This window comes from Furipterus horrens, unplaced genomic scaffold (genome assembly GCF_987537825.1).
Source record: "Furipterus horrens unplaced genomic scaffold, mFurHor1.1.pri manual_scaffold_3, whole genome shotgun sequence".
NCBI classification, from domain to species: domain Eukaryota; kingdom Metazoa; phylum Chordata; class Mammalia; order Chiroptera; family Furipteridae; genus Furipterus; species Furipterus horrens.
The window spans coordinates 48,237,278-48,264,918 of record NW_028327173.1 but is presented as its reverse complement, the minus strand read 5'-3'; the positions used below and the strand labels follow the sequence as shown (position 1 = coordinate 48,264,918).

General features: G+C 38.9%; 1 protein-coding gene across 1 annotated transcript; it reads right to left on the bottom strand.

Moving 5' to 3' along the window:
- DYNLT5 (dynein light chain Tctex-type family member 5) lies at positions 1-26,886 on the bottom strand. The gene is made up of 5 exons (XM_090271665.1): positions 26,650-26,886; positions 25,128-25,234; positions 8,769-8,860; positions 1,337-1,461; positions 1-487 (listed from the first exon to the last, which is right to left on the bottom strand). The coding sequence occupies exons 2-5, from the start codon at positions 25,226-25,228 to the stop codon at positions 284-286; spliced, it is 522 nt and encodes a 173-aa protein (XP_090127791.1). The 5' UTR covers positions 25,229-25,234; positions 26,650-26,886; the 3' UTR covers positions 1-283.
- Between the last annotated feature and the right edge of the window lie 755 nt (positions 26,887-27,641).

Here is a 27,641-nt window from a genome sequence, read left to right as displayed (position 1 = left end):
GTAATTAAAATAATTAGTACTGAAAGTAATATTTAACAAGACCTATGTCTATGGAAAAAATCCAACAGAACAGAAACTTTGTTCCTTCTTGAGGTAAACAAGATTCTTTCTTGTGCCACACTCCGCTTCCCCAACCTTTACAAGAGTATAAAAAAGTTCAAAATCTTCCAGTTGCTTGAAGTATGAATGTTTCTTTCTAAAACTTTGTCAGTAAAACTTTTGTGTACTTAGATACAGCCTATTTCTTGATTTAGAAAAGTAATACGAGATTTCCTATTTTCAGTCACTCAAGGTAAACTGCATAGACATTTGCAAGAGCGAAGAGTGAAGAATTTCTAAAAACATAAGATGAAAAGTTATCACTTTTAGGATTCCAGAGGCATCTACTTCCAATAACTATGCTCTGACCATTCAGTTGTCCAATGTGAACAATCACAATTAGCTTATAACGTGGAATCATCAAGTCCTTGACCTGGGCTTTAATAACCTAGAATTTAAAAGGAAAAAGAAGGTTCTCATTTAGTGTAGCTACATTGAAAATTCAGAATATTAATCTTTATAATAAATATAGTAGGTTTGATTTAAGAAAACAGTATAATCCATTATAGATGCTTTCAGTAATTATTGTAAAGCCATAACTGTAATTCACTTCAAGTATTGTCCTCATGGGATAGAACATTTAGGAACAAAATAATAGCACCAGCAATAAATCAATATTTTCTAAGGCATATGAAGAAACTGTAATCCAGTAAACAGAATTTAATAGATTTATTAATTTAATTTTTTTTGACAATCTTGTTAAGATGGTTTCCCTTCAAGAAATGTTGGCATTAGAGTTATACCATCTCGTTCATGTCTAATTAAGAGACCATATATCTGGAGTCTCCTGTAATTTGATTAATCATAAATATTTGTTAAAGACTTTGTTGTAGAAAAGCAAGAAGAGAAAACCTGATGGAGTACCAGCACTTCAGTTGATAAAAATGGAAATGTATTTAAATATCTGTGTTTGATGGCCATCTAAGCTGCCTTGGGGGAGAGAAATGATCATTAAAATATTTTATCTTTTACAATAATATTAAAAAATAAATGAGCAATTTTATACATTTTTTAAAGCAAAATACATGCAAATGATGTACATAATGATGGTTTTAGACAAAGGTTTTTACACACACATAGAAAATGACCTAATAAATATTTTAATAAAATAAAATAAAATATAAATAAGCATTTTTTAGTGCTACTGCAAATTAATTGCCTTCCTCAAAAAGTAGGGGATTGTGCTTTCAGCAAATAGTCTAGTTATAGCTATCACTTTAGGCAAATCATGTATTACCTCAGAAATCGTTTTAGTCATCTGTCTACAGAGCTCTGGTTCATACTGTTCTTCTTGCAGATAGTTAGTTAACACATCTTTCAGAATATGATTGACAATAGCCACAGGAAAATGTTTGGTAGGACCTGAAAATACAGACAAAGTTTCTTTCTAAGGAGTCATTTCATATTATACCCACCTACCTCGTTGGCTAATCAAGAGTACTGAAACACAAAGAGACAGTTAATCTTCTGTGTGGCCTTCATTTAAGGAAAAAGTAATCATAATTAGGTTCCCACTCAGATTCTCTGGCAGAAGATAAGACAATGAACTCATCCATTTACCAGACTACCTAAAGAGTGTGTTGAGCCACCGAGGGTTGACATTGACAAGTATCCTTCTCCCCAGTTTCCACTGTTAATGACTTACTTCCAAATCTCAAAGCCTTCCTCCCACTTCAGTCTATTTACCAACTGCAACTGGACGGATCTCTCTAAATCCCATCTCTTACTGTGATATTTCCTTTAGCAAGGTCTAACATTCAGCTCCCACCATCACAGCTCTCTCCACGGATTCTGCTCCATCTCATGGACTTCATTTGTTTTAAAGTATGCTTAAAAGATGCTTGTCTTCTTTTTTAAATGGAACACCCTTGCCCATCTTGTTCATCTGAGAAATAGCCACTAATGTTTCAAGACCAGCTCAAAAGCCTTCTTCAGGTAGCCTTCCTCCTCTCTTCAGATAAAAATCACCCCTCTCTTTTCTGTACTCCCAAATGCAGTAGGTCCTTGCCGCATCCTGGCTCCTAATCTGCCTAACAGCTAAGGCATATACTGCCAATCTTCCCAGTGAAATGATAAGTTAGGTCAGATTTTATCCTCTTCAAAGCCTAATACAATGCTATAGACACAAGAAATGTTTGCTGTACAATTTCTGAAATGAAATAGAATCAAACATTTATAGAAAATCATGGTACGGATGATGAGTACTTTTATTGAGCATTTCCTACATGTCAGGCACTATGATAAGAATTTCGTGTTTATTACCTTATATAATCTTACAATAAATCTCGGGGGTAAATCTGTTATCTCCATTTCATAGGTGGGAAAACAGAGCTTTAAATTCATTGTGTAACTTGCCCAGAATCACACAGGGGCAGAGCTGGGGTATACTCCCAGATTTATCTGACTCAAGAGCTCACATTCTTAGCCACATTTAGTCCACATTCATAATAGAAACTTCAGATGGATCTTCTTTATCCTGCACTCCAGGAATTTTACCTGTACTTCCTGGGAGTATTAACCTAATTGCCCTCTGTCACTCTATGACCCATGTGCCCAGGGTCTGGAGCACAGAGGCTCAATCATTATTTGCTGAGTTGATATAGATAAAGGAATGAGATCAAGAATGATCTTTGATTCTATTTTAATAGTCATCAGAATCTTTTAAGTGTTTATTTTTAACTACTGTTATCAGTCAGAGTCTAAGGGAACACATCACACACTCAAGACAATTCCAGGAGGATTTAATAATAAGGAGACCCCTTAGAGAGGTCCAAGCAGGATGTAGAAAATCACAAAAGAAACTACCTGTTTGCTAGTGAAAGTGAGGGTGTTACCCTTAGCCGACCCCAGGCTTGAGGAATCTGGGAAAGGAAGTCTTACTAGATCCTAGATGAGGTGCATGAAGCAGGCTCCCTTGACAGTCTGAGATGAAGCCACAGGCAGGGTGGGGAATAAACACCTAGCTCACACTCCTTCCACCCTGTGACTTCCTAATGAACTTTCCCATTGGTTGAACTTAACCAGAAGGTTATAGCCCATGCTTACAGTTGAGTTAGGTCAGCCTCCTGAGTCTCAATAAACAATATTTTTATTTTGATGATTATATAGAAATTGTTCAATTAAATTTATATTAGTGTAGGGAATGAGTCTGGACATGTAAAATAGAGACACTTGATATAATGTGTATGATAATTAATCCCAATATTTAGGCAGCGGGAATCTCAGTTGTACAGGACAGAGATAAGCAGTTACATACCTGTGAAAGGTTGGACTTGATTATTCCTCCTTCATGGGGCCAAAGGCAGAGCACCAGTCCCTGTCAGACTCGGTGTCACTTTCTGTGTATCTTTTTGATTTCTACTCAAATATTCTAGTGACATGAGGCTAAATTTGGGGTTCGCTTCCCCTTTTCTATTTAAGAAGATTTTAAATGATATTACAGCGTGGACTAAATTACTTCTCTCTTTTTCACTTGCTCCCAATAAGCACTCATATCACATATACATTACTTGACCTACATCATTCACATGAAACTTAATTTAGTCATGTGTTATAGTGACCATATGCTTTGTTCCCTTCAGAAAACAGTAAATTCCTTCAGTGCAGTTGTTTATCTGCCTAGTGTACCTCCCTGTCGTTTGGGAACAGCATCTCCCTTTCCAGGAACTGGTCCTCTTCCCACACTACCCACATGATTCTTCAGGATCTATTATCGCCTCCTTTGAGTTCATGTCCAGAAGTGGCACTTGCCCCGAGCCAGGCCAATGAGTCCTTTCTTGGAATTTGTATTTCTTACTGGAACTGGGCGGGGGGGGGGGGGGGGGGGGGGGGAGGCGGGGGGGGAGTTAGGCTCTTTGTGTGGCAAAGTTATGACATGACCCTTAGCAATGCTGGAGGCCATCCTTCTCAGGGTGGGAAGGAATCAGACCGCGGTGAGAAGAGGCTCTCACAGCTTAGTGCTGGAAAGCTGGAATCCTGGTGGCATTAGAGTCCCTGTTTCCAGTAGTTCCCGTTGTTCAGTTGTACCAAAGGTCCTTTTTGCACTTTGCTTAGTCTTTAAAAATCTCATTAACCAGATTCTATTCTGGAAATATTTTGAAGTATACGAATGAACTTTTCTCACTTTTTTGTGACTTTCTCCTATACTGCCAGAATCATCATCGCCTTGCTCAGGTAGGGATGCTGAGATGCAAAGAGAGAAAAAGAGTCGGGGTTCAGCTTCTGACTTCCAAAATAAGCTCCGGAAGCTACTTTCAGAGCCAACTGATGTGAATGCCAAAGCTTTTCTTCTGGAAAGTATTTTTCTTTAGGAGGAAAAGAATTTTTAATTACATTTTATTGATTATGCTATTACAATTGTCCTGATTTTCCCCTCTTTGCCCCCTCTTCCTCAGGCAATCCCCCCACCATTGTTCATGTCCATGGGTCATGTGTATAAGTTCTTCGGCTGCTCCATTCCCTACACTGTACTTTACATCCCCATGGCTGTTCTGTAACTCCCTATTTGAACTTCTTAATCCCCTCACCTCTTCACCTATTCCCCCACAGCCCCTCCCATCTGGTAAACATAAAAATGCTCTTCATATCCATGATTTTTTCTCTGTTCTTCTTGTTTGCTTAGTTTGTTTTCTTAGACTCAGTTGTTGATAGATTTGTATTTTTTGCCATTTTATTGTTCATAGTTTTGATCCTTTTCTTAAATAAGTCCCTTTAACACTTCATATAAAAATGGTTTGGTGATAATGAACTCCCTTTTTTCTTGTCTGGGAAGCTCTTTATCTGCCCTTCGATTCTAAATGATATCTTTGCTGGGTAGAGCAATCTTGGCTGTGGGTACTTGTTTTTCACTACTTTGAGTATCTCTTGCCAATTCCTTCTAGCCTGTAAAGTTTCTTTTGAGAAATCAAAACTTTTTTTCTCCTTGGCTGCTGTGGCTCAGTGGATTGAGCGTCGGCCTGTGAGCCAAGTGTCTCTGGTTCGATTCCCAGTCAGGGCACATAACTAGGTTGCACGACAGGTCCCCAGTTGGGGTTACGAGTTAGAGGCAACCACACAGTGATGTTTCTCTCCCTCTCTTTCTCCTTTCCCCTCTAACTAAAAATAAAATAAGTAAACAAACAAATAAATAAATAATTTAAAAATAAACTTCTTTTCTCTTGCTGCTTTTAAGATCCTCTCTTTACCTTTAACCTTTGGCATTTTAATTATGATGTGACTTGAGGTGGGCTTCTTTGCATCCATCTTGTTAGGGACTCTCTGTGCTTCCTGGAACTGCATGTTTATTTCCTTCACCAAATTAGGGAAGTTTTCCTGCATTATTTTTTCAAATAGATTTCCAATTTCTTGCTGTTCCTCTTCTCCTTCTGGCACCCCTATGATGTGAAATGTTGGACCTCTTGAAATTGTCCCAGAGGCTACTTATACTATCCTCATTGTTTTGGACTCTTTTTCCTCTTGGCGTTCTGATTTTTTTTTTTTTTTTGCCTCCTTATGTCCCATATCATTGATTTGAATCTTGGCTTCATCTAATCTACTATTGTTTCCCTGTAAATTGTTCTTTATTTGAATTAGTGTATAGCTTTGTTTCAAATCCAGATACATTGGATCCTATAGCCTGTATTTGTTTCAATAATTAATGAGGAAATGTAAATGGTCTTCATTTATTACATGTAATAGACTTTCATTTTTCCATTCCTTTTCTTTCATTACTTTACATTCATATTTCGTTTCATTCTTGGTAGCTATAATTACTCAGATAAAAGGAAGACAAATATGCTAAACATTTAAGATATGTTTAGATGATACAAATATTATTGGATAGAATGTGAAAAATTGAACACCATAAGGTTGGTGATTGATGATCGTCATTCCCACTCCACCCCACACTATTCTGGTATTGCATTTTGTGTATATGAGAAAATCTTTACCAAAGGCCCACAGAGTAGCTTTCAGACACAAAATAAACCTAGAAATAAGTAGAAGTTGAAATATATTTTTGATTTTAATAAGATGGCCAGTTGAATGCTTACAAAATGAACTGTCAAGCATAAAAACTTTAATTAGAAGAGAATAATTCACATGACTTTTGTAAAAAATATATGAAAAGTGCTATACACACACACACACTAAGGTATTTGGAAAATTACTTTGCTGACTTGGCTTAACACCCAGTATTTATAAAACTGATACGATGATTTTGTTTGTTTATCTGAGGAAATAAGTTATGAAAATATATCATATGAAGAAGAAACACAGGGCTTCCTAGTTCAACTCCTTTATCTTATTGAAATTTGATTCAAGCCCTTTCAGTGTGCAGAGCCCACTGTCACAGGCACCCAAAGGCTAAGATCTTTCCATTATAAGTGGGTGAAACCTAACCCAGACTTAGGTTGCCTAACTAAAAGGTTGGAGAGTACTTGGGATTTAGGACTCAAATGGTGGCATTAGGATTTACTTCTCTCTCTGTCTCAGGCTTCAGGAGAGGGCAAGAGAGCAAAAGCTACCAGAACTCCCGCATTCTTTCAGGCTTCAGGGCCTGATCTGCATCTTCAACAGATCAAACAATGTTTTCTGAATTGAGCATCAAGGCTTTGATTGGCTTGACCAATCAAAGGTTCTATGCCATCCCATCTCTGAGGCTAATGTCAGCTTCAGCAGAATGGGGTGGACCCGAAGCGGCAATGATGGCTTCCCCCCCCCACCCCCAAACTGGGTAAGGTTACCAGAAGAAGTATAGAAGTATGTTGGGTGGCAGAAATATTAGTTTTCTACCCTAGCACTATAAAAATACCAGTAGACTGACTAATTATGGAGCCTTGTAATCCATGTAGTCTTGGGGATTACTGTAGGAAACTGGCTACAAGGCCTAATGGGATGTGCTCAGGGTCTGTAATTTTCTAGAGCTTCCCTGGCACAGCTGGAACCGCTCTGGCCCACAGCGCCTTCCTCTGGCCATCGGTGAGCCCCCGTGGAATCTCTATGTAGCAGTAATTATATATTGATTCAGATAATAGTGGGAAGGTACACATTTAGAGAAAACAAGTAGGTCTATGAGGAAACATGAATGGAAAAAATATGCACTGTGAACTCCACTGAGAATATAGCGGCAGGTGCAAAGATCTTTGTTTTTAAAGATCTAAAACCTCGGTGTGAAGGGATAAACATCTCTGTCAACAGGGGACTAGAAATTATTTGCCTTTTTTCTCTACCTATCAACAGCATTGGTTGGTTTTGTTGGGTGAAACTTTAATGCAGCTCTTTTATTTCATATTTTATATATTCACTTAGTTTCAAGTGTATATAAAATAACTCCCCAAGATAACCCCCTGAATACTCAATGAACTTCTTAATTCAGTAATACACAGTACATATCAGTGCCTCCCAGCGAATTGCTTGGTGTTTAGGAAACACTGATAAAGAAAAGCAGGCAATGAGTGTCAGTCCCATTTTGCAGAGGAAAAAATTAAAGCAGCATCAGGTGCTGAGTGTCTAAAGATCCACACCCAGGTCCTGTAGAGGTGTGCCCCACCTTGGGTCAATAAGGGGCCCTCTAATCCCCTTGCCTGGCTATCAAATTCCTTTTAGATCTAGGAACTCTTCAGACAGAGTCAGGGAAAGAGGAATGCCTGACACTGGAAGAATGCACCACACCTTCCAGGGTGTTGCAACACAGGTCCTGAGCTGAACCCAGCTTTGGCCAAGGACCAAAGAAGAATGCTTAAGCGATATGGTTGTCAGTCCCCAGGCACATGCACCTCTGCTGCCAGCCATGAGCCTTCCCCAGATCAGCAGACACCGAGCCCCAACTGCAGGCCCAGGTGGCACTCAGTTTCCTCATCTGTCAAAGTGAAGAGTGAGTGGCATGAGTTCTTCCTGACAGGAGCTGTCTGAGGAGAGGGCGTGATAGATGGAGAAGGAAGTAGCAGATGTAGGCGCTACTGCTCCCTGAGCCATGGCTTTCAATATCTTGCACCCAGCTTTCCAAGACACAGCTCGGGCGTAATGCCCATACTGACCCCAGCCTGCCCTGGCCCTGCCGACTGCACTTCACACTCCGATGACCTTAAAGCATTTTCACAGCAGCCTCTAGGAGGGCCGGTCAGTGGTTCTGCATGAGCACCACAAGCAGACTAAGAGATGGGGTAGAAGGGATCAAGTCTTGACCTGTTTCTACACATGTGACCCCTTCAAACCTCCATATTTCTTTAAGACGTCCCCCCATTTTTCTCCATTGCCTCAGTCCAGCCTATTTGGGAGTGGGGAGCTGATCAGGACTCATGTAGCATTAATCAACTGTGAATTGTTGGGTGTTGCGGAGCCTTCTAACCTCAGCTCCTGAGGGTGAGAGGGTATCCTGAATTTCTTCCTTGAGAAACCCTTGTCCCCATGTCTTGCCAAGGAGCCCTCTTTCCAGCTATTTCCATGCAGACACACTGCTCCCCAGAGAGACACCCCAGCCCCCAGCCCATGAAGAACTGCAGAGTTGAAGGTGTAGAGAATTCTCTGTAAGCAAAACCAAAAGACATTAAAGCAGCGTCAAATCACTGAGTTAAGATCTCTTATATTGTACTAGCATCAAAGATAATGCCAGGTTATCATATATTAGCTTAAGTAAATACCACTCATAAAATTGGAAGTTTATGATAGAAACAAATGATAAAATAACACACCAAGCTGATAGGTGTTTTCCGTCTGAACTGTAAGTCGAGAGGCCACATCACGCTGGCTAGGTTCATCCATATAAGACACAGTACTCAGACAGCTAAAAGCAAGGAAGAAAACACATTTCAATAGTCATTATAGCAATGATTAAACACAATATTGCTTTCAGCAAAAACGTTATAAAGGTAAAATTTTCTCAAAAATTTCAAGCAAGTCCCATGTAAATAGCTCAGTGACATATTTAAAGTCTAAAAATTTGAGAGCTGGAAAGATTGAGGTGTAAAGTCTGAATCCCCGGGGCATCTGATTGTTAAGAAGGTGCCCATGGTTGGCCTGTGGGCGGGGTAACAGAATCCATGTTTCAAAAGCCACTGCCAATTGCATCTCTAGCACAGACGCAAAGGTTCTCTTCAAAGTGGACAGAGCTCACAAAAAAGACTGTGGAATATAAGAGAAAGCTTAAAATGTTGGGAAACCACTCTCTCTATATAATGGGGGTTATAAAGAGTGCTCTGTTCTATGTACCTCACAAATCCCTTCAGTAAAAAAAAGAAAAACGAGACACTCACTTACATGGGGAGAGAAACCACAATTCACCCAAACTATCATAAATCAATAAGCATCAATCACCCTTTTCAACGTTAAGAAAGGGTTTAGGCTTGGTTACCAAGGCAATATAAGCTTATCCAGGTGCTGAACAGGAGACCCAATTCAAGAGGAGCCCCTGAAGTCCCCCAGGCACTACTTAATGCAACTTAATTCAGAGGAAATCCAACTGTCACTAATGGCAGCCTCAGAAGGCCCTACTCCCAATTCACTCCACCTGTGAAAATGGAGGTTAAGCCAGATGTCATTTCAAAGGAGAAGATATAATAGTGTGTGCGCATGTGTTTTCTCAGTGACCACTTTTATAAGCAGGCTCTGTTTTTGCTTTCATTAAATGAGAAAGATATTTGTCCTTAATCTTCTAGGTTTTTTGTTTATCTTTTTCTTCTACGAGGAGTTTAAAGATCTTAGTTCTAAACTGTTTGCAATTAGTGAGCTTCTTGCAAAGGTGTATTTTAAGAAAATAATGGATAATATATATTTTTAAAGTCCTTTAATATGATACAATATACACAATAAATTAAGGTTTTCCCACCCAGCCCAAGAAATTATGGCTGCTTTTTCATGATGGATTTCTGGATTAGTGATTTAGTCTTTATTCTTGTAACACCTGCTGTCCTCAATTTTTTGCTGCCCTTTGAAGCAGAACCAACCTGCTTGGTTAGATGAGCTGCAGGTGTTGTGGGCAGTACCAAAGCTGGTAGCTTCTGCTTAGAAAACCCAACATTGCATAAGCCCCTTGATTCTAAGATAAACCAGCCTGTCCCAATATTTTAAATGCTACTTTTAACTTTGCAAAACATGTCCTGTGATGATCTTATCTTATCTTCACAATACTCTTTGAAGTAAGATCATTATTCTACCCATTTCAGAGATACAGGGAATGACGCAAAAGGCTTATTTTCATACATATAGGAAAGGCAGCCTTATTTCAAATATCCTATTTACTGCTCAGTGACAAAGTCTTACATATGATTGTATCTGACAGAATGAAAATAGGAGTAATGACTACCTGAAAAATTAATTACTGCAATTAAAACTTGCACAAACATAAGAAGGTATTAATAAAAACCTTATTTCTTTTCTACTGAACACCATACTAAAAACTCATAGAAAGAGAAGTGGAATTGGTACAAAACTCAAACTAGCAGGAGTTAGAAGTCAAAGACAAAAAGGCAAATAAAGATTTTTACAAACAGTCCTCATGATTGCTTTGCTATTGCCATGTTACTTAAAACTGATATTCAGCGCAGTTTATACTTTCAGTATGAAACTGGTGTCACAGGGCAGCTTAAGACGCCACTGGCTAAAGATTATGTACATACAGAAACTTTTGCAGTGACTTTTTTGATTTTCTGGAGATAATTTCATTCAGTGTCTTTTTATTTCCATGGTAATCATGTATATGGTCATTGTAGGTTATTATAAAAAGTTCAAAATATGTATACAGAAAAGTAGAAAGAAAAAAGAAAATACACAAAAACTACTAACCCCAGTGGTAATCTAACCATTGTTAACATTTAAAAAATCTTTTCCAACATGATATTACATATGCAATCACATTATAGATGCTGAGGTGTTGGGTTTTTTCCACTTAGAATATATCATGAATAACTTTCTATGTCAATAAATAATAATCTACATCAATATTTTAAATACCAAGAGAGTATTTAATATATGAACACACTACATTTTAACTGCTCATTCTTCAGGCCATTTAGGTTGTTCTCATTATTCTATTATTACTTAAAAAATTATAATGATCATTGTGGCAGGGACTGCCATTTGCTTTCAAACTTGTTCTTTCTTCTTTTCTTTTCTTTTTTCTTTCTTTCTTTCTTTCTTTCTTTCTTTCTTTCTCTCTCTCTCTCTCTCTCTCTCTCTCTCTCTCTCTCTCTCTCTCTCTCTCTCTCTCTCTCTTTCTCTCTCTTTCTTTCTTTCGTTCCTCCTCTGCCTCCCCCTCCCCGTCCCCCTCCACCTCCTCTTCCTCCTCCTCCTTTTTCTTCTCTCTCTCTCTCCCACCCCCTTTCTTGGTAAACAGATCCCTAAGTCTGTGGGAATGTTTCTCTCTAAATTAAAGACAAAATCTTGACTTTGTAATGCTATTTGGGGCTATGTGGCTTGTGAACCAAAGAGATGTAAGTGAAAGTTTTGGGTAGAAATTCTGAAAGAGCTTTCTTAAAAGAACCAATTCAACCAAGAGGAGCCTTCCGTGATGACTGGAATATGGATCTGATGGCAAGAGCTCAGCAGCTATCTTGGTCTTGAGGTGATATTATGGATTACAGATCAGAAAATTAGATGTCTAGGTCCCTGAATTCCTTCCCTACATACTTCTTCTTTTTTAAAAAAAAAATATATTTTATTTATTTATTTGTTTTTGTTTTGTTTATTTATTTTTAGAGAGAGGGGAAAGGAGAAAGAGAGGGAGAGAAACATGACTGTGTGGTTGCCTCTCACTCGCGCCCCCAACTGGGGACCTGATGTGCAATTTAATCATGTGTCCTGACTGGGAATCGAACCAACGACACTTGGTTCACAGGCTGACGCTCAATCCCACTGAGCAACACCAGCCAGGGCTCCTACATACTTCTTATGTAGAAGAAAAATATATTTCTATTTTGTTTAAGTCATTGTTCTTTTTAATGATTGTTATAAGAAGCATTAACTATAACTGATTCAGATTCTAACTAATACAGAGTGTGTTTCTTGGAAGAGAAATGCTGCAAGTAATAGAGCACAAAACTTGGAGTAAGTTGGTAGAGAAGATGGCTTTGGGGAGTGAGGTTTTAGATATTTTGCTGGAACCCTGGTGTCCCTTGTCATGCACAAGGGAAATACTTAGTTAATTTACCAATTTCTGTACCTTGTATGGCTGATCAAGACTATACTTAATGGAAAATTATACTAAAAAACACCCCTGTTTATGGTATTTTTTAGAACTGAAACCTGGTAGTTCCAACACTAGAATGAGATGGGTTGAAAAAAGGGAGAGAGAAGAGTAAAGAGAAGAATAAGGTAAACAGAAAAAAATAAGATATTTATTCATTGAAAAAAGACAAAATACTAAAAATTCTTTATCAAACCAGGATATGAACTCAGTAAATTTTTAGAAATAAAAGAGATCCTATATTTGAAAATAGGGAATTACTAATATCAATTCAGAATACTGACTTAGAAAGACATACATATTTTCTATTGATAAACAGCTTTATTGAAGTCATTGGAAATGTGAGATGCTCAAAGAGAAAATTTATTTTATTTACCAATTCTGCACACACAGCACAATAAATTTATTGAGTATATGTCACAACATTGCAAGTAGATGAATTTCAGTTGTCTATGACCAGACATTCCCTAGTTTATAATACTAACTCTTCTAGAGTCATGATCTAATTGCAAAGGGAATGCTGTAATTGATTTTATTTCTTCAATGTGAAAAACGTTCTTGCTGTCTATTTGTCATCAGCTTCTTGGCACTAATGAAGAAAAAAACTCAGCTGGCAAAATGTACACAAGAGAGCTGAAAAGTTTTAGAAAGAAAGGTAGATTAAAAGTAAATGCAGGAGGCCCTGGCTAGGTAGCTGGGTTGATTAGAGTGTTGTCCCAATACACTAAGGTTGTGGGTTTGATCTCTGGCCAGGGCATATACAAGAAACAACCAATGAATGCATAAATAAGTGGAACAACAAATCAATCTCAATCTCTCTCTCTCTCTCTCTTCTTCCCCACCACCACCCTCTCTCTAAAATCAATTTAAGAATGTAAATTCAGGAAAATGACAAATCTGGTGTAAACTGGTCAGAGTACTGAACAAATCAACTAACATTATTCTAGAGAGAAGAGTAACAATTGGTAACCCAATGCAAATTTCAGTTAATACTTGGAATCACATGTACTATTGCTGAGACAGACTTTAAATTAGCCTGGATGCAGAAGTAGTTGCATAAAATTGGTCCACAAGAACAAAAGTAACTCTTCTATACTGTAGTTGATTGACTGGAAATGTCTCATTCTATCTAACCCAACAGCCTGGTTCTGATTACACAGAAAAGGGGAATAAACTTAAAAATGAAATAGGAAAGGAGATGGAATATAATTATTCTTCCATGAAATTCATTTTTCCTGAAAACATCTTACAACTTTGCTTGCTGACCATTCCTTGATTTACACAGAATAAATGCAAGAAGTCATGTCTCGTTTTGACTGTTAGAGTTAGAAACAATAATTTCATTAAATCTCACCTGCCACAAATATCATCATTGAGAATTCATTCCCATTTTTACTGCCATTATTACTTAGATATTTTGAAACTGCAGTAAGAAATAATATTTAAATGCACAGGCAACCTTAGAGCCATTAATTTAGCAGATTAGGAAGGTCAGAATATCATCTCTTTCTTTTATTTGTTACCGTGAAATACCTGAAACTACCAAATTTTGAATGCATCTGAGAATGACTTTGCCCTTAAATTCGTTATTTAAAGTCAGGTGCTGCCTCCCAGTGGAGATATTTCAGAGCGCATGGAGAAAAAGAAGGCTCCAGGGTATAAATTTGCACCTTTTGTGGTTTGTTTTTTGTTTTCTTTATTCTTTCAACAAATATTCCTTACCCAGAATGTGGCAGGCGAAGTAGGAAGTGCTGGTAACACAAAGGAAAATTAGAGTCCTTGCACTTGAGCAACAAGATGTAGGAAACAAGTTAAAATATGCATCACAATGTAGTTGGGAACTTTCCACCTCAAAGCTTCTATGGATCACTTTATGTATGTTATGCTTAAAAGCAAAAGCATAACTACTCTTCTCCTGTCAGTAGAAGTTTTAAGTTACCTGGTAAGGTAATTTAGTTTTATGGCCATTTAATATATAGTAAGTTTGATGTATTTTTATGTAGTTTTAAGATATTTTATTCACATTATGGGCTCCATCTAATTAGTGAGAGAAAAGTTGAAGTGTAAACAAAAATCAAAATATATTTTCCAAAATGAAAGAGGAGAGAAACATGACATATGTGTTCTTGTAAAATACAATTTTTAAGAGGAGGAATGATTCCAAAGGACAAAGAATGAACCATGAGACCTGTGAAAAGCCTAGCTTTCATGTGATTGAAGATAATCTAGGAAAGGCAATTGACAAAATAGAACAATTTTGAGTGTATAGGACAGAAAATCAGTATCTGAAGGCCACTGAGCTAATGTGCATGTAAGAAAGGGTAAGGTTAAGGTCAAGGGCAGCTGTTGAAACTTCTGTTGCAGCTCCTGGATGAAGACCTAGTTTCAATGTTGCATTGCCCTTGGCAACCATCAAAGAGGGGAGACTGGGAGCCTGCGACTTCTGCAATGCTGTGGCGATCATCAAGGAGAAGTGGGATCTATATCTACAGATTTTCAACACAAATGAAAGTGTTTTTTAATTTTTAAAAAATAGATGCACCATGGAATATTTCAACAAAAAGGTAAAAACAGACCTTATTTTAAAAATTTGAATAAGCACCTTTCTGTTTGATGTAAATGTGTCTTATGTCTGCAAGGTAAAAGCCCTTAGTCACTCTGGACTTACTATAAAACACATAATGAACCTGTGAGACTAACCTGTTTGTGAGCAAAAGAATTTACTTGTTCAGAAATTAGGACAATGCAATAATTACTCATTCAACTGTCAAAAAATACTCATTGAGTCACTGTTATGTGCCAGGCACTATTCTGGGTCTTTGGGATACAACGGTGAAAAAAAGAAAAACTAAGATCTCTGCCCTCATGGAACTTAGTGAGAAGAAACAGACAATGGACAATAAAATACTAAATAAGTAAATTATATATTATGTTAGGAGGTGATAAATGCTACAGAGGAAAGAAGAGCACAGTTAAGGGGCCTTGGAAGTAGATGGGGTGAGGGTACTTGTTAAGGTCAGGATGGGCCTCCATGAGCAAAGAATTGAAGGAGGTGAGGAAATGAGCCACGTGGGTGTTTGAGAAGAGTGTTTCAAGGAGAGGGAGGAGCACTTGCACAGGCTTTGAGACAGGAGGCTGCCTGGTGTTTTTGAATAAGTGTACAATGGCCAGAGTAGCTGCAAAAGATGAGGTTACAAAGGTGTCAGGTAGCTAGGTCATGCAGAACTCTGTGGGCCTTCGTAAAACCTTGGCTTTTACTCTGATAAAGCAGGAAACTATAGAGAGTTTTGAGCAGAGAAATCGCAAGATTCACTTTTTATTTTATAATGATCACTTCAACTGTTGTGTTGTGAATAGATTGTAGGTTGGCGTAGGTAAGAACAGGGTGACCAGTTAGAAAGCTTTAAAAGTGATCCTTATTAGAGAGGACAGCAACTGCTATGGACTAAAGAGAGTCTCGTTAAAATCCATACGTTGAAGTCCTAACCCCACCCCTCTTCACCAGTGTTTTGGAAATAGGGCCTTTAAGGAGTGGTTAAGGTTAAGTGAGGTCGTAAGTGTGAAGCCCTGAGCAGGCAAACTGGATCCTTATAAAATAGGAAGAGACACCAGTGTTCTCTCTCTGCCACGTGAGGATGCAGTGAAAAGGTGGCCATCTGTAAGCCAGAAAGAGGGCCCTCACCAAAACCTGACCCTGCTGCACCCTGATTTCAGACTTTCAACCTCCAGAGCTGTGGGAAAATAAATTCCTATTGTTTAAGTCACCCAGACTATGGTATTTTCATAATAGCTCAAGTTGACTAATACACTGACTGAGACTGAGGTGGCAGCAGTTGAGGGTAGTGGTAAGAAGTTGGGTTCTGGATATGTTTTCAAAGTTGACCCAAAAGAATTTCCTGATAAATGGGAAGGCCTGCAGTTAAATAAAGAGTTAAGTTGTGGGCCCTGGCCAGGTAGCTCAGGTGTTGGAGCATTGTCCTGATATGCCAAGGCTGCATGCAGGTTTGGCCCCCAGTCATGGCACATACAACAATTTAAAAAGTTAAGTTGTGAGAATGTTGAGTTTGAGATGTCTACTAGGTACGAGGTGGAAGTTCAGTAGGTAGTTATATATGTAAGCCTGAGGTTTGTGAAAGACAGTGGGCTGAAGATACACATTTGGGGGCATAACAGCATGTCTGTCAGTAGACTGGCGTAGATTCCTGAGGGGATAAGAGGACAAGAGGAGAGGAGGACAAGGCACTGCTCCCTACGGCACTTCTACAGTCAGGTAAAAGCAAAACAGGAAAGCATGTGTCCTGAAGCCAAGTGAAGAAAGTGTTTCCAGGAGAAAGCAGTGGTCAACAGTGTCAAATGTTGTTGAGAGGTTAAGTAAGGCAAGGACTGAGGATTGAACACTAATCAGCAATGTGGAAGTTATTATGGTCTTGACAAGAGCAATATCCTGAATTCAGGAAGAGTCTATTTTGTTCATTACTGTATCTTTAGCATCTTGCACAATGCCAGTAACCTAGGCAACAAAAATTTGTTCAATGAATAAACAACATGAATCCGTGATGAAGTCATTATTATTCTCACTTTATCTATAATATATTAAGACTCAAAGAATATTAAATAGTTAAGCAGAATATCTGAGATTCAAGTTCAGGCTTAGTTTGATTCCAGAGTTCTCTGTAATAATAACAGTTAGTATTGTACTTGCTCTGTGCTTAGACATGCCCAAAACCATTCTAGGTGTTTCCATGTATTATTTTAATAAATTCTTACCACACCCTGAAATGACCATGACTTCTTTTTATCTCATTTTATAAAGGAAGAAACTGATGCAAAGAGGGCTTAATAACTAACGTATGGTCAGTATTTTGTTAATATTTAAGTTGGAACGTGACAGTAGGCAGTCTGTGCAGATCGGCAGCCAGTTCACTGGACTCTCTGACTGTGCTACAGCTATTGCGTTCACTCCTTAGAATGCAGCCTTAGTGTGCTGAGGCTGCCATAGCAAAGCACACCAGACTGGGTGGCTGAAACAAGAGAAATGCATTGTCTCACAGTTCTGGAGGCTAGAAGTCCGAAACCAAGATGTTGGTGAAATTGGGTCCTCGTGAGAGCCGCCATAGAAGGATGTGCTCGGGGCCTCTCTCCTTGGTTTGTAGGTGGCCGTCTTCTCTTGCATCTCTTCATACTGTCTCCCTCTACACGTGTCTGGGTCCAAATTTCCTTTTCTTATAAGGACACCAGTCATATTGAATTAGAACCTGCCCTAAAGAACTCATTTAAACTTAATTATCTCTTTAAAGTGCCTGTTTGCAAATAAGGTCACGTTCTGAACTGAGAATTAGAACTTCAACTTATCAATCTGGTGGGAAAATTGGGGGGGGGGGGGCACGGGGACACAGTTCAGCCCATAACAAATACAAATACTTTCATGATTCCTCTAAATTCTAGGGTCGGAGAAGCACAGACTATTAGCTTTGTCACCTGGGAGTTGTGATAATCTGGCAAGTCCAACCCAGGCCCCTGTTTCCTTAGTGTGTGGGTGTGATAGGACCTTCACAAACCTATTTTTCCAAATGCTGTTAAATTCTTTACTGAACGGCTGTATCAGTTTTTATTTTCACTGGCCTTGCCAACATTTGGTATTATTCTCCCTTCTTATGTTCTGCCATTTAGACGGGTGCAAAATGCTATCTTGTTTTAATTTGTGTTTTCCTAATTCCAAAGTGAGTTCAACCATCATATTCTGCTTTCGAGCATCTCTCCACGTTCTGTTTTGCCACTTGGGCTGTGCTTCTGTAAATTGCTATTTATGTCATTTGACCATTTTTAAATAGTTTTCTTTTTTTATTAATGTGCATGATTAAAAAACATATCTTTTACCAGCTTATTAACTGTGTCTATTGTATGCTTTGTTGAACAGAAGTGCTAAATTTGATTGTAGTTCTATTTATCAAGGTTTTCTTTTCTAGCTTACTTTATGGGTTTTGTTTTTCATGTTGGGATCTTATTGAAGAAACCTTTTCTTACGCACAGAACGCAAGGACATTCTCCTATTAGCTTTATAGCTTTCCACATTTCAGTCCTTCATCTGGAGTCTACTATGCAAATAATGTAAGGTTAAAAATCCAGCTTTATTTTCCTTCATATAGCAAGCCAGTTTTCTCCCAACACAATCTATGAAAAAATCCATCATTTCCTCATTGCTTATGTATTATATTTCCATATATTTATGCATCTAGTTTTAAAAAATTAAAAAAAACCCTCATCCAAGGATATGTTTATTGATTTGAGAGAGAGAGAGAGAAACATGGATGTGAGAGAGAAACGCTGATTATCTCCTGTACGCACCCTGACAGGGGATGGAACCTGCAACCTTTTGGTGTAAGGAATGACACTCCAACCAACTGAGCAACCCAGGCAGGGTACTTATGGGTCTACTTCTGAAATTTTGGTTTGTTCCATTTATTATCATTTTTAGTTACTACAGCTTTGTGGGTATATCTTAATATCTGATAGGGAAAATCCTTTCTTTATGTTCACTCATCAAAGTTAACTTAGTTACTTAGAATTATTTTCTTTTTTATAAATTTTAAAATTGTTGAGTTTCTCAAAAAGTACAAATAAATTTTGATTGACATACATTGACTTTGTAGATTAATCTGAGAAGCATTGATATGTTATTGTGTTAAGCACTTTCATCTATGGATTATTTCTCCAATTCAAATCTTCCTTAATGTGAATGCCTTTACCTGGGTTCCCATTCCCAGGGCAGCTTTTACAAAGATGCAGTGAAGGGTTATGTACAGAGATGCTCCCCATGGACTGCATGCTTTGGCAGGGAGTGAAAGCCACTCTTGGTGTTGATCCCTAGGGGAAGGATAAGAACACATGTGATGGATGGAGGTTAAGGACCACTATGCAGCAGTAAAAATCAAAGAGCTAGATAGTCATAGTTACAGGGGTAAATGTATAAAAGTATAGAATGAGATATATGAAATTGAGAAAACAAATGGAATTTGTAGCACAATACCATTTATGAAAGTCAAAAACACTTATCTTTGATAAGTATTTGTTGTGTATTCTTTTATGAGATGGTCAGACAGGTGCAGCCACAAAAGGAGACAGAGGAGTAAACATTATACTCATAGGTCTTAGAGACCAGAGACATGCTGGGCCATGTAGGGCCACACGGAAAAATACCACGGTGGTCGGGATGCATGACAGGAGCAAGGGAGAACTAGGGCTAGAGCCTTTATTGGCATTTCTGAAGGAAAGGCCAAACTGGGCAGGGGAAACAGTTTAGGACTGGCTGTTCTGATCAACATCTGGGAGCTCTAAGCTATAGGAGAAGTTCCTACATGCCTGTGCTGGCTCTGGGATAATTAAGGCAGAGGAATACTGCCTCCTGAGATATGGTGTGTGTGTGTGTGTGAAGGGGGGCAGTTAGAAGAGGGCTGGCTCTGGGATGGTTAGTTTGTATATCAAAGGAATAAGGCACATTCCCTGCTGAAGAACTTGGCTATCATTAAGAATTCATTAAAACCCGGAGCTTCCTCTGTTCAGAAAGGCTTTTTAAGATGTCAAAACATCATACTACACAATAAATAAATGAATGTCACGGTACTTAAATATGTACGCATATATTCTTGTAGTATCTGTGGTATTGTGTGTATTAGATGGGTACCCACTGGGAGATAAGAATGGAAGAGAAAGGGGAAGAAGAGGGACAATCAAGCAGACACAAGGGCTCTTGCCAATATTGATGATGAAAGCATGTTATGAAATAAGGAATATTTTCAACTCAACTGTTTCTGAGATAAATAAAATAATAAATGAGATAAATGAATATAATAAAATTATCTTCTCTACTTAACCCACGGGGTGTTTATGAGAATCAGATGGATATTGTATGTGAATTGATTTAAAAGTCTATTAAGTACAACATAATATTAGTTCTTATTGTGGTTTAAATCTCAGACCATGGACATTTCAATTTTCTTAAACTTCTCTTTTTGGTGGGGTGGCTGTATCTCATCCACATCTTGTTGGGGGCTTTAGTTTGATTTAGATGGCAATAGAACTTATCACAATGAGGAAACAGGCCAGGCAACATCAATTTTAACTGTACATCATAGAATAAATCATCAAATTTAAAATTATTTGTTCATTGCCTTTTCCACTAGATTCTAAACCATGCAAGTGGGGATTATTTCTGTGTGGTTCACCACTTAGCAGAGTGCCTGGAATGTACTCAGGGTCAATAAATATTTATTTCAAATACAGTGATGAATACAATCTTTTCTATTTTTTTTTCTTTTTTGTGCCGAAAAAAAAATTATGAGGTGGTGTTTTGTTTACTTAAAAGACGAGCTTCTCCACAGTAAAACCCTATAGTCAGTCACCTTTATATGCCTAACGTAGCACAGTAATTCACAGAGAGTACAAGCTCAATGAACTTCAATAAGTGAACAAGTGAAAGAATATATTGTGTTAGTTGCCACCGGTGGGTTCAAGTGAACAGATGCGGGATCCGTACTCAAAGTTCTTGTAACAGGACATCACTGTATTTTTGGTTCGAGGTAAAAGAGAGACTCTTTCATCATTAACCTTAAGCCTGACTTACTAGTTGAACTACTGGACTCAGATATAATAAGCCTGGATATCATGCCACATGATCCTGGGAAAGTAACTTTAGTTCATGCTTTAATTTCCATTTTAAGACCATGAGAGCAGCACATCTGTCAAATTCTGTTTGAAGGCTGTCAAGGGCTGCCAAAGGCTGAGCTTCCTATAAGAAAGATGTCATGGTAAGTTCCTGCTCTTACCCAGGGATGGGAAACAGAAGGTTCTGGTGAATGAGTAAAAGTTTCCTTAATGCAAGTTACACAAAGATAGCCAATTTCCAAAGAACGAGAATACCTGAATATAAGCAAAAGCATTTTGCTACTTCCTAATTCTGTTTTGGAGGCTCAGCCTCTCTAAGCATCTGTTTCTTCATTTATAAATTGGAGATGATAACATCATCTATCATAGAGCAGGGGTTGGCAAACATTTCTGTAAAATCCTATATAGCAATGTTTTTTGGCTTTCTGGGACCTGTGGTTTCTATAGCAACTACTCCACTCTGTAGTTCTAGTGTGAAAGCAGCCAGAGGCAATATATACATAAAAAGGCATGGATATGTTCCAATAAAAATTTATTTATGGATACTGAAATTTGAGTTTCTTATAACTGTCACATAACAAAAAATATTACTCTCCTTTTGATTTTTTCCAACCATCTAATAACCATACTTAGCTAGGGAACAGTACAAAAACAGGTGGCAGCTTGAACTTGGCCCTTGGGTGACAGTTTGCCATCCTCTGTAACAGAGCTTCTGTGAGACTTAAGAGATGTCATAGTGAGGGCTCAATAAATGTCAGCAATTATCACCTTTTTAAATATTAATTATTTAAGTGAAATGCAAAGTATAATGACAACCGTGTAGGTACTTGAGAAAGAAATTGTGACATGTTACCAGTTGTAATATTGAGATAGTAACATCGAGCTTAAATGTTTCTCTTAAAAAAGAAAACATTAAATTATATTAGAATGAAAACATAATTTAAATAAAAATACCCTACCCTAAAAACTGCTAACAATAATTATATTGACTATAAATTCTACGTTCCTTTCACAGTTCAGAAGGCTCTTTGGTATATACCCATTATACCCAGAGATCAAAGTTATGCATTAGTTACTACTGTAGAAGACTACAGGCATAGAAACCACAGGGTTAAATCTATGCTGATTTTATACCACACCTAAGAAGCTGCTTTCCAAGTAGATCTACATCCTATTCTTCTTTGCTCTCCTTTTCTGTGTGTTTATTGCTATAAAGGCAAGTAAGGCCACCATTTAATGAGAGAGAAAGACAAAACAACCCCAGCCAAATACAGTACCATGGAGAAGGGGAAAGCCACAGGAACAGAAAGAAAGTGTCCAACCCAGTCTGGAAATGCAAGTGGTTGTAGGTGGGTTGTTAGAGAGAGTTTTCTGGAGAGATGGAGATGGAGCGAGATTCTGAAGGTGGAGAGCAGGAAGCCTGAGTGTGGCTGGAGAGTAGATGCTAGCAGGTCAGTGGGGAAGGGGGTGCTAGAGAAGCAGACAAGGGTCTGTAGATCCTTTATGTCAGCGATTTTCAAGTGGGGCACTGACCTCTATTCCCTTAGACTGTCAAATAAAGAAAATGACAACAGCCAACATAACAACAGCCGTCTGATGTGACTGAATCAAAATTATACTATTTTTTTTTTGTCAGACTGGCAAATATATATATTTGATGTGCTGTAGACTTTTAGTCCATGTGTGCCATGAGATGGAAAAGGTTGAAGATTGCTGCTATATGCCATACTCATGATTTAGGATTAGATCCTAGTCATTAAAATTGTCACTTGACTTGTAAGCTGCAGCTATTTTACAGTAAGATGGTATAAATGATGTCCACCTACTAGGATCAATGCTGGGGAGATTAAAAGAGATAGTGTATTAGGTCCACAGTATACTTCAGGATATGCTTTATACTATTGAAACTAATCTATTCAAAAATTGTTCTGAAATAACTGTCAAATGAAAGGTACTGTATATAGTTTCTCATAAAACATCACAATTTCAAAACAATGCCTGTATTTAATAGCTTCTAAGCTTTCAGAACTTTTCTACTAGCTGACGACAAATTTCATGGAGGATAATCACCCGTGCAGTCTGGTCTAAGTCAGTGATGAAGACAATGAAAAGTAAGCAGGAGTTAAGAGTGGGGAGGAAGCCCCCTAAATGGCCTCTGCATTGCAAAGGTGTGTGGAAGCTGTTCACTTGCTACTTAAGAAAAAGTGCAAATAGAGGATACATTGTGAATGCTTTGTTCAAGAGTTTAAATTTCTACTTAGTAATATGTCAAAATAAATGTATCTGTTAGTGAGAAATCTATCCTAATGTATTGATAGAATTATTTTTGTTCTTTGAGTTATTTTTAGTTTGTGTTTATCTTTCATCAGTAAAAAAAAGAGCAATCTCTAATTCTTTGAACTGGCCCATGTTTTGATTATATATGGCTTTCTAATCTGCTTTAAAAGGGAAGAGGTAAATGAAAATTATGTAAATTGGGATAACAGTTTAGTCTTTGGATGAGAGAAGTCCTTTATTAATCATGGGAACATGATTTACGTCAGATTATTATTATAAATATTTTCTTGAAAAAAGTTGAATTTAAGCTAACAATTATTTAAAAATGATTTTTTAAAAGTAATTTATTTGTTTGTTTCTTTATTTTTAGAGAGAGGGGGAAGGAGAAAGAGAGGGAGAGAAACATCACTGTGTGATTGCCTCTCACTCACACTCCCAACTGGGGACCTGACATGCAACCGAGTCATGTGCCTTGACTGGGAATCGAACCAGCGACACTTGGCTCGCAGGCCGACGCTTAATCCACTGAGCCACAGCAGCCAGGGCTAAAAACAACTTTAAAAGACCTCTCATCGCCCTGGCCAGGTGGCTCAGCTGGTTGGAGCATCGCTCCGTGCACTAAAAGGTGGCAGCTGGATTCCCAGTCAGGGCACATGCCCAGGTTGTGGGTTCAATCCCTGGTCAGGGCATGTACGGGAGGCAACCAATCAATGTTTCTCTCTCACATTGATGTCTCTTTCTTCTCTCTCTCCCTCTCCCTTCATCTCTATCTAAAATTAATAAACATATCCTTAGGTGAGGATTAAAAAAAAAAGATATTGGAAACAGCAGTCGAAAAGGCTAGGGTCAGAAGCAGATGTTACAGAGATTAATTATTCTCCCAGATTTACTTCTGACATTCTAGGATTGCTACTCTCTTATATTTCTTATCTGTAAAAGAGAGATTGTACTTGAGATCCACAAACATCAAGGGTTGGAAAGTGGAATTTTAAAGAAGTGAATTAATACATTCTGAGAGTAGGAAGAATTGGTTTCAGAATTCTAATGTAAATCTATTCCAGTTCTTCTTGTCTCTGTTCCACAGGACACTAGTTCCTGTTTCCCATCCACAAGAATTAATACCCCACATCCTTCAGTCCTGTGGAGACTGTTGAAAAGGAAGGTCTGTTATCTGATATATAAGGTAAGTGATCTTAGCACTGAATAATTTGTTTTGCTTTCTTCCCAATGGCAGTCAAAAAGAAATGCCATGAAAATATTAAAAATTGATTTATCTCTTTAGGAGATCAAATGCAATATGCAATATGCAGCAAGAGCAAAAAAAAAAAAAAAAAAAAAAAGTACTTATTACCCTTTGCCCCACTAATTCTACTTCTGGGAAGAAAATTAGCAGAGGCATTATACAGTGAAAAAGACAAACAATGGAGACAAACTCAAAATGTCCAATAACTGGAGAATGGTCAGCTAACCCAGAATTATAAACTGACAAAATATCATGCATCTATTTAAAAGGACACAAAAATGGCTATGAAAATACATTATGAAATTTGTTAAAATAATGCTAAAAGCACTGTATATGTATATATATTGATTGCAAAAATGCAAAAAGCTATGTATATAAAATTGAAGATCAGAATTCAGAAAACTAAGAAGTAGCTGGTCTACATTGCATATGGTGTTTCTTTTGAGTCGGTGATTTTGGTGGGTAGTCTTTGAAATAGTGAAAAGTGCTGCTGAGAACAACATATCACTTACGTTTTTTCCCTTTCTTTCTCTCTTTTTAAAAATATGGCCCCAAAAGATTACCCAAACCTTGTATTGCCCATTTTCTCTTTTTATTTCCCAAAGGAAATGTTTTACTTTCTCCTGATACACATTACGAACCTGTTTATTCAATAACTGAACTTAAGTCATTAGATATTCAGTTACTCACTCTTTGATGCGCCCATGAAGTTCCTTCCTGCTTAGAGAAGATACACTCCCCCTTTTCTTCAAGGAATGAGCTGTTCTGTCTTTAGCAATGTCTGACATCATGATAACCTATGGAAGAAAATCCCGTTAAAACAGCAGACAAAAGATCTGAAAACATTTTAGTTAGTAAATACAGAGATTCATTCTAAATAAACTACACAGATACTTTTCTTACCATTTTTGAATAGGGAAGTGTGGTTTCCTTAAGATTGATCTTTAATGTATGAATGTATGCTGTTATTCTGGTCAGTACAATGAGAGATATGATAACGTTGATAACTTTTATTTATGCAATAGTGTACTTACTTCACATGAGCAGATATTAAACTGCAGCAAAAATGCTAAACTGCAGAAGAGGTTAAGGTCACTGAGAAAAGATAGCCATGTGTAGGAGAAAGATATTATCCCACACCTGAAATCAATATTTTCTATTGCCCTCCATTTATTTTTGATAAAGTTTTGTCAGTTAATATTTGTTATTGTTGCTGTTACTTTAAAAATTAAAATTGTCTTCCTCAAAGGGTATTTTTTCAAGCAACCATGATTTACTTCGTAAAGAGTAAACAAAACTTAACTTCTACTCAGTAATTTATTGGAACACCTATCTGCTCTTCACAACTGCTTGCTTAAAAGCTAATAGTGGGAATGGATCTCCCAGAACTTAGACTACAGCTCTACTGCCCTATTGCCTACATACACATTTAGATATTCATTTAAATTATTTTATAATCTGTAAATCTGAGGGCCCCAGCCAGGAGACACTGGGCCTAACACTAGAACAGAACTATGATAAAGTTTCTGTCTTGAAGGAGCTGGCAGCTGAGTGGGTAGGGCAGACAGGAGCACAGCCTAAACCTCAACGTGATCAGTGTCAGGGCAGAGAGACAAAGGGTACTGAAGGCCACACAAATGGGGCAGAGGTGCATTGTGTACTGGGAGGGGAGCCAGTGGTTTGTGTGTGTGTGATTGTGTACCTGTGTATGAGACTGTGTATGAGTGTGTGTACATCTTTGTATGTGTGCCTGTGAGTATATCTCTCTGTGGGCATGTGCCTGTGTGTGAGCTTAAGTCCCATGGGTGTGTGAAGTTGTATGTATCAGTGAGAGTGTCTGTGTACATGAATGTAAGTATGTGCCTGGGTATACTCATGAGCATCTCTGTATGTACATCTGTGTGAATGAATGATTATCTGTGTGTACCTGAGTATGTGCCTTTGTGTGTGTGAACCTTTGTATGTGATGTCTCTGTGTGCTCAATGTATGTGTGAATCTGTGTGTGAGCATCTCTGTGTGTGCGCTTATATGAGTATTCACATCTATACATTTGAGTGTGGATCTGTGTAGATGAGTGTGTGAGCATTTGTGTGTGCACACGCATCTGTGTGTGTGTGTGTCTATGTGTGTGGACAAGGCACACTGAGACTGATTAAGTGGGTCATTCAGGTTCCTATCCAACGGGACACCGGTAGACCTCCGTCTGCTCACCTGTTTCCCAAGCTGCCCTGAAAACTAGCGTTGGTACCTGGAAGATCAGAGGGCTTGCAGCTGCTTGGAGTCGCCAGGCGGGCCTCGGGCCTCGGGAAGACCTTGCAGCGCTCCTGCTGCTCCAGGACCAGACCGGGCTGGCCACCTCTGCACTGAGCATCACAGTAAAGCCCAGACATGCAGGTGGGCGGGTGACCAAAGACTAGAACCCACTTCCAGTTCCCAAATTTGGGGCCACTTTTCTTATCTGTTGTGGGGAAGAGGAGTAAGGCGTCACAGAGGTCCCGGCCAGTGCAGGCAGGCCACTTCTCCACACAGGGCCCGCCCTCGTCTGTCCTTGAGGGGCTGGAACTTGTAGTGCTCTTTCCCTTCTCCGCGCCCTCCCGGGTGCGCACTCACCTACAGCAGGGCCGCAGCCGCAGGGGCAGCTGGGCCGGCCCGGGGCCTCCCAGACCTTCTGCTCGTTCCCCGCAGGGACCCGCGCGGTGCGGCGCTCCCTGCTCCCAGGCCGCCCTCGCAGTCCCCCTGGTCTGCGCGGCCTGTCTCCAGGGTGACATCCTCCAAACAGAGCCCTCCCCCCTCCCCAGGCCGACAGAGTAGCTGCCTGGTCCTCGGAACTGCCCTAAGGATGTCAAGGGCTCACGGTCACCGTCCAGAGGGGGCCGCCCTAAGCCCGGCTGCTCCCGGAGTGGCCCCGAGCTGGACAGGAACAGGTTCATGGTAAACCGAGGAGGGCTCCTGAAACTCAGGACGCAGCCCCGAAGAGTCCTCATCCAGCTCCTTTGCTCGCGGTGTCAGGGGCAGGGGTGGGAAATGCTGCGGTTTCCCACGACCGGAAATCCGCGGCCCGGAGAGAAAGTACAGCAACGCCCCACAACCCTGCCGCTGCCTTCCCAGGCCGCCTTCCAGAGCACCGCTGGCTGATGACAGGGATACGGTATTGAGAGCTTATGTTTATTTACCTGATTGTCGCAAACAGTTTTAGCTTTATT